The sequence below is a fragment of the Panthera tigris genome, chromosome D1 (genome assembly GCF_018350195.1).
Source record: "Panthera tigris isolate Pti1 chromosome D1, P.tigris_Pti1_mat1.1, whole genome shotgun sequence".
NCBI lineage: Eukaryota > Metazoa > Chordata > Mammalia > Carnivora > Felidae > Panthera > Panthera tigris.
In genome coordinates this window covers 88020752-88034161 of record NC_056669.1, presented here as the reverse complement: position 1 = coordinate 88034161, position 13410 = coordinate 88020752, and the positions used below count along the sequence as shown (strand labels likewise).

Here is a 13410-nt window from a genome sequence, read left to right as displayed (position 1 = left end):
TTTACAAGAGACATTCCCATAGGCTGAAATGAATCACCTGCAAATGTGCTCCATACTGCCCACCGGAGCTTCCTCAGTGTATCCGCTAATAGGAGATGCTGAAGTCAGCAGAATTTCCCAACAGAGAAATTATTTGAGGGGGTTCACTCCACTCAAGGTGCTGGGAAAAACTGTATTTTGATTGTGATGTTAAAAAATAATAAGTTAAGCAATTATTTAAATATTTTCTTCTGTAAAATAGGACAGTGTGAGAGCTGCTGAGCACAGAAGGAGCATGCACTGTGGTCAGTGGAGTTGAGCCGAGTCGCATGGCTGACTTGGTTTGAAAACTTAGTAACAATTTTCTATCATGGTTCAAACCATTATACAGCTTTAAACTGTATTCTTTAATATACACACTTTAACTCATGTGCACAATGAACTTTGGTCTAAAAGGAAGGCACATAGAGGCGCCCGGGTGGCTCAGTCGGTTAAGTGTCCGACTTCGGCTCAGGTCATGATCTCGCAGTCAGTGAGTTCGAGCCCCGCATCGGGCTCTGTGCTGACAGCTCGGAGCCTGGAGCCTGCTTCGGATTCTGTGTCTCCCTCTCTCTCTGCTCCTCCCCCACTCAGCTCTGTCTTTCTCTGTCTCTCAAAGATGCATAAATGTTAAAAAAAAATTTTTTTAAAGGAAGACACATAAGAAATACTGACACTGACAAATCAATGGCAAGCTAAAAATGCACAGCGGGGAGAAAAAAAACACTCATTAAGTCTTTGAGTAACAGTTTGGCATTCAATTGACAGGCACTGTTCTAGCACTGTGTCAACTCATTTAATTCTCCTAACAACATTACAAGGTAAGTGCTATTAGTATTCATGTACAGATGAGGAAACTGAAGCACAGAAAGGTTAAATAACTTGCTCAATAAGGGAGGAAAGGGACCTAACAATAAAAATTATATTGAAAAACTACAGTCTTCAAAAAAACACCAGTGACACAGTATTAGAGTGAGATGCAGCTAAGAAATTGATTGGAGAACACAAATAGTACCAAAAATAATGAATCTTTGTTTTTTAATTTTCAGATGATCAAGTAAGCCCTGTCCAACGTGGAGCTTCAACTCACGACCCCGAGATCAAGAGTCACCTGCTCCACCGACTAAGCCAGCCAGGTGTCCCTACAGCAAGTATGTTTTACAATTTTGCTTTAATATCCATGGATTTCAGAAAAAATTCTATTCTTGAAAATTGTTTTGAATAGTAATGGTCTACCAATATTATAAAATCTATCAGTGAATGTTTTGCTAGTCAATAAATTAAAATTTCAAAAAATTATAGAAGTTCAAATAATCTTAACATCCCCACCCTTTTCACCCTCAAAAGTATCCTGGTTTGTAACAAATCATATAAGAAGCCAAACCAGACGATCTTTAATAAATTCTCCAAATATGTCATCCTAATATGCTATTTTATTAATTTATCATTTAAAACACTTGCTGTCCAATTTACCAGATAAATTTAAGACTAAGCTTATGAACTGGCATGTGTGTAAAAATTTAAGGTTTTCCGCACAGCAATTTACCAGTGATTAAATAAGACTTTTTAACAACTCCCTCATTAACTGAACTAAACTGGAAATGAATCATAAAATTATCTACACTGACAGCAATTGCTCTTTATTAACATTATTAAGAGCTTCTAAGCTTTTTTCTGGTTCTAATTAAAATGTAATAATTATTAGTTTATATCTAAAATGGAAATCAGATGCAAAAATTACGAATGAGAAGAGAATGAAATTGGGCAGGGGGAGGAGAAGAATACAAAAACCTCTCAAAGACTATGCAAACAAACCTCCATGAAGAGCAAAACAGACAATAATTTCTAATTGTTTCAAAAACGTGGGCAAACTAAAAACTAGAGCTTTTTGTCATCACTTGCCTTTTAATGAGATCAATCATCCAACTCCTTGACTCTGAAAGTAAAGATCTCTTATATGTATTCTTATTAAAATCATTTTATTATTTGCTCATATGAGAATTATTCCACAGTGAAAGACAGGTGTAACTGGCAGGAGGGTGGGAGGGCTGAGAGTGGAGTAGGGTGAAAGACTAAAAATCCCCAGTAATATCACCTTGACTTTTTTTCACCAGAAAACTGTATACATTAGGACATGAATATACTCCCATCCCTATTATCCAAAACGCATGTGGAATAATCATAAAGCCACAAGGCCCTAAAATATACATATAATCTTTTCTTTGGCAAGGAAGTAGCCATTTGTGCTGCTAAAGCCCTTATCAATCACATACTCCCACTAGGCCCCCTACCTTTTCAGAGCATTAGGGGCCAGATGAATAGGCACTACCGACCTATAACACTGTTAGCAATGTGAAATGCATTACAAAGCAGCTAAGTGGGAAAAGCTATCAATTCTGAAAGACTTTCATAGTCAAAGGACCCAGAGCTAGGTCTAAGAACACAGCTTGCCAAAAGCATACACAATAAAACGTAGCTGGGTTTGTTACATATTGTAATTCAAGCAATCTTTTCCTTTTTCAAACTCTGCATAAATTAGTTAGAAACTATTTTTTTAATTTTTTTAATGTTTATTTATTATTTTGAGAGAGACAGAGAGAGAGACAGAGAGAGCACGAGCATGAACGGGGGAGGGGCAGAGAGAGGGAGACAATCTGAAGCAGGCTCCAGGCGCTGTCAGCACAGAGCCCAACACGGAGCTTGAACCCACGGACCATGAGATCATGACCTGAGCCGAAGTCGGATGCTTTTGGTATCAATATTTATATTTTCCTTATTATGAAGGTATAGAAATTTTAGTTTTCCATTCATATTTCCTCCAAGGAAGTATTTTCAACAATGTGCTTTAATGTGGCCGTTAATATTATAGATGACAAGTAAAGACAGTTTGATAATCAGAATGTAAAAAGCAACATATAAATGACTAGAAAAAAGGGGAAAGGTTTCTAGTAGAAAACACGAATGGAAAACTATATATAGATCTACATCTAAATAGACTGTAACATTCCAAAGTGTAGCCTCTGGATAAAATGTACAAAGGAAGGGGTTATATCCATGCCCAAAACAGAGGTGAGCTGGTGTCTCAGAACTGAAAACCCATCAACAATGGACTACTAATAGATGTGCGGCATCTCTGTACCAAACTACAGCGGCCCAAATGAATACTAACCATTCAGTCGCAAACAACGAATACAAATTATTAGGTAAAAAAACAGACTGACATGCGAGCTAATGGTCACCAAGAGCTGGGTGAGTAATTGTAATAATGATGAAGACAGCAACATATATTGACACTTGGTGGGCAATAGGTCTTGTAATGAGTATGTGTGTATTATCTCAATCTCTACTACTATCCATGATGTAGATGGTATTGTCATTATCCTCATTACGAGGAAAAATGCATCGAGAGGTTAAAGAATTTGCCAACTATTACATAACTAATAACTGGCAGAATCTATTAGCTATATGAATCAGGCAGCAGTTTAACTCCAGAGCCTACAATCTTAGCTGTTACAACATATTATTACATGTTCTAGAAGAAACAAACACGCTCCATCAGTGAATATATCATGTAACCCTAAGTAGGCTTTAAGCATTTTATTTTAATTTTCACAAAAATGCTACTATTTCATTATAAAAACAATATAGCTATTATAGAAAGTTTAGACAATAAAGAAAAATAGAAAATATGGGGTAGGAGGATCTTAGTTCCATCCCCCAAAAACAACTGACATTTTTACAACACTTTAGTCTTTTCTATACATGTTTTTCTTTAAAGTCCTATAAGATTGGGGCACCTGGGTGGCTCAGTCGGTTAAGCGGCTGACTTCAACTCCGATCATGATCTCAAGGTTTGTGGGTTTGAGCTCCACAACTGGGCTCTCTACGGTCAGTGCAGAGCCCATTTCGGATCCCTGTCTCCTTCTCTCTCCCAAAAATAAATAAACATTAAAAAAAAATTTTTTTTTAAGTCCTACAAGATTATAATCACTGCCCATATACAATTTTTTCATTTTTTAAAATGTTTTATTTTTGAGAGAGAGAGCAGGAGCAGGTGAGGGGCAGAGAGAGAGGCAGACAGAAGATCTGAAGCAGGCTCTGCGCTCACAGCAGAAAGGCCGATGGCTGGGCTCGAACTCATGAACCACAAGATCATGACCTGAGCCCAAGTCAGACGCTCAACCAACTGAGGCACTCAGGCGCCCCTGCCCATATACAATTTTAAAAGCGTTTTTTCAAAAAAATTGAAAAATTTTTACTAATGTATAACATGTAAAGAAACTACATTTTTTTCTAGAAACAATTTTTAATGGCTACATGATATTCCACGTTTTCTTCTGTTAACTAACCTTTCTTTTATTGCTAGACACTTTGATTGAACGTCTGTACTAATAGCTTCCACTTCTAGTAATACCATTACAGTATTCAAGGCATAGCTCCATATTTTAAATTAGTGATAAAGCAAAGATTGCCCAGAGAGGAATATTCAAAATTACTGCATCTATTTAAATTGGGATCTCAAAGGAAATGACTTCAGTTTTGCTAAACCCACAAGTATATATATATCATTAAAAAGCTCATGAAACAGAAAATATACTATCAATAGACAAGACTGTCAACTCAACTATTTTTAAGTATGTGAAAAATACCACATATGTATCTTTTTATATAGGTATTTTTAAATGATTGCAAAAATGTCCAAACTGTAAGGATGAGTCAGAGTTGGACCAGGCCACTGAGTGAGGCTATGAAACCTATAGACAAGAATCTGCACTGGACAACTTAAGATATTCTTGTCTGGAGAACAGGAGCTGAACAGATGGTCACTTTACATACTTCCAATCCTGGGAGTCCTGGGGACAGATGAAGAGGATTTCTTGATTTCGTGTGATACAGTAAAACGTTCCTTCTTTCTGGTTTAACTGACTACAAACTCGGAAACTGCTAGTGTTGAGCTTTAACCTATTGCTTTGTCTTCAAATTCCACCTCAAAGAGCCTTCTCTCTTCTCAGGCCAGAATGCTTCTCATTCTCTATGAAGAAACCCACAACACTGAGTACCACTGTCATGGTTGAAATATTTCCATGTTGTCTGATCATCACTGGCTATTATCAGACCTTAAAACTCAACTATTTTAAACATCTGAATTAAAAATGTATTATGTACATACAGATAACACAACACTGTAAATACAGTGGTAAAAATAAAGGGTGACTCTAATTCAAGGAACTTCCCATTTAAGAGATCTTCATCCTGTTGAAGACATCAAAATATAAACTTACCACTATTTTGGCCAAGATGCCATCATCACTTGCATCTAAGGTAACCACAGCTTTGTCAGTCTCTATTTCACATAAGGCATCTCCAGCACTCACAGCTTCACCTACAAAACAAGACTGGGTTTGTTTTTTTTTTTTTTTAAAAAATATGAATATTAGTACGTGGGCTGGAGTGTGCTTAAGTAAAACATGAATAATAAATACCAAGATATTCGGTAGCTAGCTCTAGGCTATAGAATTACAAGTAATTCTCATTGTAGATGTGTGTGTGTTTGCACGTGTGTATAAATGTATGGTTTGCTGTATTCTCCAAAAGCTCTATAATGGACATAAACTATATCTGTTATAATAAAAGACAATTACAAAAGATTACTGAGCAAATGTTAAAAAATGAAGTTTACATTTTAGAGACAATAGCAACGAATGCATATTCTCCTCCAAACAAATCAATTCCAGACCCATTCCTTTCTTTTTAATATATTTTGACTATCATTCCATGAAGAGAAAAGTTTTACAATTAATAGCGCTTCTGGGTTAACATTGTAGGGTGAGTTCGGAAACCCTGTTGGCACTGCAGAGCATAAATAAAGTATATTAAACAAAATGAGACAATGTCATAGACACAACTGAGGTCAAATAAGAAACACGTCTGTGCAACAGAAAGTATGGAAACTCAAAAATGTTGAGCAGTACCTGCCTTGCTGTTTCTGGATCCAGAAGCAGGTGTGTGTGTTGTGTGGAGGGGGTGATCAGCGGGGAGAATGCAGTGGTTTTCTTTGGAGTAAAGAGAACTAAAAGTGATTTGCTGAAGTGATTTGCAAATCAGAATCTCCCCTTAAAGCCAGGGCTGGATCAGTGCCTTTACTCAAAATAGGGGGCTGATTAAGTGGGCAATGAAGACATGTTGACTAGGACTATGGCTTTACAAAGAACTGCAGTAGTCTAGGAGGTGGGGTACAAAACACTGCCTTAGTACCAGGATCTGAGCCAAGCCACCCTCTGTCCATCACTGCATCCTACCAATATCTCCAATATCAACAGCAAAATCCCTAGACTGGGAGTGAGGAAAGGGAGGGCAGGAAGACATTGAAACACAAACAAAAAGCCTTCCACTGAAAAGTAAATTACAAAATGCAATTCCAAAACATTTGAAGAAATTTAATGCTAAGAAAGAAAACCACAAAATCAATCACTGAAAAAAAATATTTCAGATGCAACTCATTTAGTGCAGCCTGCCAAAGATTTTTAAGTAAGTATTTTGAGGATGCTCAGAAATACAAATGAAGGTAAAAGGCCCATCACAAGAACAAGAGATAAAAAACAGTGTACAGAAATGAAACAAAGTAATATCACGTAGGAAGGAAAGAACTAATTAGAAATCTTGGAAATGAAAAATATAGTCACTGAAATAGAAACAATCAATGGGATGTACTCTAGACTGGACATAGTGAAGTGAATTAGTGAATTAAAGGTGGCATTAAGGAACTACTTGGAACTTAATACAGGCAGAGAAAAAGATTAAAAATAGAAGAGAGCACTTAAGAGACACAACGTCCGTCTAATGGATTTTCCAACGGAAGAGTATAGAAGCAATACATGAAAAGATAATTGCTGAGAATTTCCTACAACGGAAAGGAAATATGTATCCTCAACATGAAAGAGCTCTGAACGAATATAGAGTAATTTTAGCCTATGGTGTATGGACTAGGAGGGGGCACCGGGAGCCTTGTAGCTAGCTAGAAATATTATGAATCTTGACTAGGCAGCAGTAACCTGGTATATATGTGTATGTAAAAATTAACTGAGCTTATACTTTATGCAATTTATGCCTCACTAAAAAAAAATTTAAACAGAAAAAGAGCATTAGACTGTATAAACATGAATCCACATGAGATACACTGTCATGAAATTCTACACAAAAACAATCTTTTTTTTTTTTTTTAAGTTTATTTTGAGAGTGAGAGAAAGAGAGAGAAAGGGTGGGAGGGGCAGAGAGAGAGGGAGAGAGAATTCCAAACAGGCTCCATGCTGCCAGCATAGAGCCCCACACAGGGCTTGATCTCACGAATCATGAGATCATGACCTGAGTCGAAATCAAGAGTCAGACACTCAACCAACAGAGCCACCCAGGTACCCCAAAAACAATCTTAAAAGCTATCAGAGAAAAAAGACAAAAAAACCAAAAACGGATTACTTCAATGGAATGACAGCTCACTTCTCAGAAGCTGTAATAAAGATCAGAAGACAAAAAAGTAGTATCTTCAAAAAGCTGGGGAAAAAGAACTGTAGAATTTTATATGCAGCCAAACCATCATTCACAAATAAAAGGATTCTTTAGACATATAAAGGTTAAGAAAATTTACCACCTATTGATGAACTATTAGAAAATGCAGTTCATCAAGAAGAAAAATAGACACAGAGGGGACCCATGGGCTACACAAAGCAAATTACTAGAGATTCACAGAATGGTAACTATTAATCATTTAAAAGCTAATTTCTGAGGGTTTAAAAAATGTAAAACTCAACTTCTAAAAAACAATAAGCTGGATAAGGGAATGTTTCATTGATAGTTAAAGCATGCTAAGAACTTTGACATAAATAGGTCAAAAAAAAAAAAAGGCTAACTAACTCTAGACTTTATTGGCAAAATTTAATTAAATATGTACCCAAAATACCTAATAGTGTACACCAAAAAAATATACAGAAATATAATCTACAGCATTTAAAAAAGCAGAGGAAAAATTAAGTAAAAACTTCATCCAATTGAAGGCAGACACATGAAAAGAAAAACAACACACAAAAATTGTAGAAATAAGTCCAAATATATCAGTAATTGTAATAAATGTAAATGGATTAAAACAACCTACTAAAAGCAGCAGAAATTATCAAAATGAATAAAAGTAAAATAAAATCTGGAGAAATGTGGCTTACAAGAGACAGACCTAAAACCAAAAACACAATAAAAATACAGGTATAGAAAAGCATGTAACATACAAATACATTCCCTCACACATAAACCAAAAATAGCTGGTATAGCAGTATCAATAGGCACACTCAATAAAAGAACATGAAGGAAAATCTAAAGCCCTAAGATGAATATGCTCTGGAAGTTCACTGTACAGAAACTACTTCACTGTATTCCAAGATGTTCACATAGATGGTTATATTATCTTCAGTTAAAACAGTTCAGAACCATCAATACAAACTATTTTAATGAAATAAACATATCGGTTAGATGGTATTTATGAAACACCTGAAAGGTGATTGGCCTAACCCTAAGGAGATTTTTCTACTCAACAAATATTTATTGCAAATGCATGAGGGCATTGAGGATACAGCAGTGGGGGGAAAAACAGTTAAGATTTCTGAGCTCAGGAAGCTTGCTTACTACCTAGTGACAAATTGGAAATTATGGTGGGGATTAGGTAAAGTCAGAATGCTATAGGAACATTCAGGAGGGGTATCAAATTCAGTTTTTGCAAGGTGAAAGGCTTCCTAAACCAAGGAGACATATACAGATTTACATTACTATGTATATTATTTATGTGCATTATGTATACTATATACATATTTGTATGTGTGTGTATGTATACATATATATATATATATATATATATATATATATATATATATATATAAATAATCTGAGCCTGAAAAGATGAGGAGAAGACAATCAAGTAATGAGGCAGTGATCCAAGAAGGCACAACATACCCAAAGCCCAGGAGGCAAAAGAGAACAGGAAACTTTGGAGGAGCTGGCTAATAGTACCTGAGAGAAGCAATGAGAGATTAGGCTGGTGAGGTAAGCAGAAATCAGACCAAAAAGGAACCTTGTATGTCATACAGAGAAAGCAGATTATATCACCTTACATGCTTCTTCATAATGACAGATGTTTCCATAGTTAAAACAGATTGTACTTCAAAAGGGAAAAAAAATCACACCCTTGTATGTTTCTGCTGTAACCATGGAAAAAACAGTTGAACTAGGCAACCTGGCCATTAAATACTTCTAGACATCTAGAAATTCTGCCCATAGGAAAATAGTAAAATGATATGTTATTACTTGTGTTCACCTATTGCAAATTCCTTTAAAAACCACAGATCAACCATCGATCAACTCAGATGTCTTTCTTCCTATTCCTGAATTCCTACAGCAGCTGTAATTAATTTGAAATGCATCACAAATTGCATTATAAAATGTTATGTTGCTACTGTTAATTTTCTTTTTCGATCGGGTTTTCCTCTATTTACCAGACTATGAGCTTCTTCACGATAGGAACAGGACACATCTTAAATGTTTTACATTCTACTTCATTACCCTGGACTCCAGCTAGTGCTTCACACATAATGATTTTGAGATTAAAATACTTGAGGACAAAACTCCAATAATTTCACAAATTCTCATGTCATCATAAGGTATACATCAAACTACCATTCACATTTCATTTGGTTCTAATATTTGATTTGTAGCATGCTTCTAACATTTAACATCTCAGGTAGCCTATTTCCTTTTTACGGTGTTCTAATTTTATGTACACCTATTCACATAACATAGACATATATATTAGCTATATGAGAATGCCAAGAGAGAAAATAGAAAGAAACAGAAAAGGATCGATTCGTTATGTGGCGAACTTTCCTCAGAGACCACAGCAAAGTTTAAAACATCATATTATTACATGAGGGCACATTACCCCTCATTTTATGAAGCTAAGCTTTGAGTTATCAATAATCAAACATAATGTAAATGCCAGAAAAATATTTTGAGACTAATAACGAGCCATGATGATTCGAAGTATCCTCCGTTTGGGCCCTGATCAACAATTTAGTGCTACAATTGAGAAAAGCTGCAAAGCAGAGTAGTTACAAGGAACTTTTCCAACTCAGACACAGGTTTGAGTCCAAGCTCTGACACTTAATGAGTAATCTTGACCAAACTACTTAATCTCTCTGACTCTCAGGATGGTTTTGTTTTGAATATGTAGCTGCTTTAAAAAAAAGATCATGGAACTGGAAATGTTAGGTTAACGCTTCAAATACATCTTCAAATAACACTTCACAACACGTTTAGATAAAAACGTTAGGTATGTTATTGAGAACCATTAAGAACCAGGACTCCTCCTCACTCCCTATCCTATACTCTGTCATTCCAAACAGATCATTCAACAAACATCAGTATACAAGGCATTCTACTAAGCACTGGGTAGAAACGCAACAATAAGACATGGTTCTGTCCACAAAGAGCTTGTATTCTAGAGGGGAAGGCTGAGAGGCCAGGACAGAGCATCATGGATGGTGTGAGGTGACAGACAGCTCCTCAGCAGCCAGCTTGCAGGAGATGGTGGCTCTGCAGTGTTCCTGTGTGTCCCTGCCCCATCTCCTTGTGGTGCACGTCAGCAGCCGAGGTGGAGCGGGCCCGGAGCGAGAGTGCGGGCCCCAGGAGGGGCCAGAGCAGAGGCCCGCCCGGGGGCCGCTCCCCAGCACCGAAGCCAGCATCATCGTCCGTTCCTTTGTCCAGATGGGCGGCTGCCGGAGCGGAGGACTGCAGAATAGAGAGGCTCCCCTTTCCCTTTTTAAATTCTGGGCATAAAGTAGAGTCTCGATCAAACACAATGGTGATATTTATGAACTAAACACATCCTCTGGCTTTAACAAAAGAATTCTGTCCTGCCACAAATTAGCAATACAAGTCTTTATTTAAAAGGGGTATATAGTGGTAGTGGTGGGAGAGAGCTAGATTTTATCTGTAAGACCAAGTAAATCACACCTATATGGACATTAAAGAAAAACCCCTCTTTTTAGTGCTAAGTTGAAACAGAATGGCAGCTCTGATTAGAAACAAAATAATTCAATTGTTTACACGACAAATACTTACGAGCTGCCCCTATGTAAATGACATACAAGACTGTATGGTAAAAAATAATAATAATAAAATGAGACAGACCTGCTTCAAGAAGTTCCTAATTTGACTGAAGATTACAAACAAGCAGGCCTTGCCAATCCCATCCAATCAGTGTTTCCAGCAGCGTGTGAAGACAGAGGAGGGGGCCCTACTCAAGAGTTTGCCAACCCTTTCCACTTCATTACACCCAAAAAGACATTTGTATGACCAAAGACCCCAGGCAGCTGGGCTCCTAGGCCAACAGAGGAGGTCCTGCCCTGAAGGCTAAAGGCGTGAGTAGCAGTTAGAGAAGGAAACGTCTGGGCAAAATTAACCTTCACATCCTTCTGACCTCTTACGTCTTATTACATGGCCCATTTCAAGTGCTCAACACACATGTGCCTAGGGGTCACTCACTATATGGGGCAGTGCAGATACATAACATTTCCATCACCACAGAAAATTCTATTAAACAAAGCGGTAATCAGTAAGGGCACCCCCCAATTCTAAAATTCTGACATAACAGAAATATTAACAATAAATGTAAAAAAGTGTGCTGACGGAATGCTGTTCAGCAATAAAAGGAAGGAACAGCCTACAACATGAACCAACCTCAAAATCATGCTAAATGGAAGAAACCAGTCACAAGACAGACGACACATTACAGGATTCTACTACAGGAAATGCTCAGGAAAGGCAAAATTTTAGAGCCAGAAAGCAGATCACACTAGGGATGGAAGCAAGAAGTGAACGCAGTCAGGCACCAGGGATCTTTTGGGTGACAAAAATGTTCTGAAACTGGATTTTGGCGAGGTCACACACGTCTTTCTACTTAGTAAAAATTATGGAACTGTGCACTTGAAATAGGTGAAATCTATGGTGTGTAAATCATGCCTCAATAAAGCTGTTAAAATAGTCGTATCCTGGAAAAAAATGGTGAAGCTATTTGTGAAATGCATGTTTCAAAAGTTTTTCATTTTAGCACCACAAACATGGATACAAATCCCCAAAAATAACAGACACCAGAGCTCTTGTACGGAAGCCAGAGACCCGTGTAACTCTCCAATGGGCCCTAGTGATAACACTTCAAACAGTCATCAACCCCTTCAAAAACAGTTTCACTTCGGAATTTTATACTCTGCATTAGTGAGATAAAAGCTATTTGAGATAGTCATAATCCCCAGGAATGTCCACATGAAATGCCAGTCTCTGAGGGATAACATGAAGAGGGGCAGCAGGAGACATCACTGATGAGGCACACGCTACGTTCCAGACACTGTGGCTCAGGAAGTACTTCATGTTACTACTACCTCAACCGAGTTTTGTCCCACAGTGTTTCATGAGACAGTTCATACTCTGAAATATCTCAAGAAAGAAAACAATGTCTTTCACACCCTCAAATATGCGCTCACAAAAGGGGGGGGGGATGAGAATATTTTCTTGCTTTTGTTATTCTAACAGATTTGATTTCAATTGATTAAAAAATAAGTTATATCCATGTTAATTAAACTGAAAATATCTGAAGCACATTTTTCTGAGTAACAAACCTGTAAAATAGATGGGGAATTACAGCTCAGTTCACCTTTCAAGAGATTCTGACGTTGTACGTGTTACCTGTCACTTTTGAAGTGTCTTCTCTACCAATTTTACAGTGCATACTCTTTACATAATCCCAGACTAAAACTAAGTACTCTAATACTCATTATGAAACTGCTTTGCTAACTAACAATCAACAATAGGAAAAATGTATGTGCTATTGAGTATTTCCAAGACATCCATCAACAAAACGAAATGAAATTGAATTACAGAATTCTAAAGCTAGAGATACTCCTTAGATTTCAACTACTTCAACTCACCCCCAGATATTTTCATGCCAGAGTGGGAACCCCAAAGGACAAACTGTGATTCCCAGACCAGAGTTCTTCCCACTGCCTTAGCTTAAACACACCCCCACACACCCTTCACACACCCCCATGACATTAGTAATAATAGTTGTGAATTACAGTCTCAGAGAAACATTATAGGTTTGTAAGACCAAACTACTATCCATTAAAGGTCATCAGATCATTAGTCTTTGCTTAAAAATAAACTAGATTTATAATTAGGCAAAACACTATTCTTTTCTATGAAAAAACATTCAGTCCTCTTCATGTCTGAAGGTCTAAACTCATTGTTTTAAATAACACTGATCATGCATTAAAAAGATCTCAAGATAATTTTTTTAAAACACAG

The 13410-nt window shown here is 37.0% G+C and overlaps 1 protein-coding gene across 4 annotated transcripts in view; it reads right to left on the bottom strand.

The window, feature by feature from the left end:
* PDHX (pyruvate dehydrogenase complex component X) overlaps window positions 1-13410 on the bottom strand; it is a 71451-nt gene that overhangs the window by 36956 nt on the left and 21085 nt on the right. For all 4 annotated transcript variants that reach the window (XM_042957952.1, XM_007082050.3, XM_042957953.1 and 1 more), the window contains exon 3: window positions 5301-5401. In XM_042957952.1, coding sequence (XP_042813886.1) covers window positions 5301-5401 — 101 coding nt within the window. The remainder of the gene's footprint in view (window positions 1-5300; window positions 5402-13410) is intronic.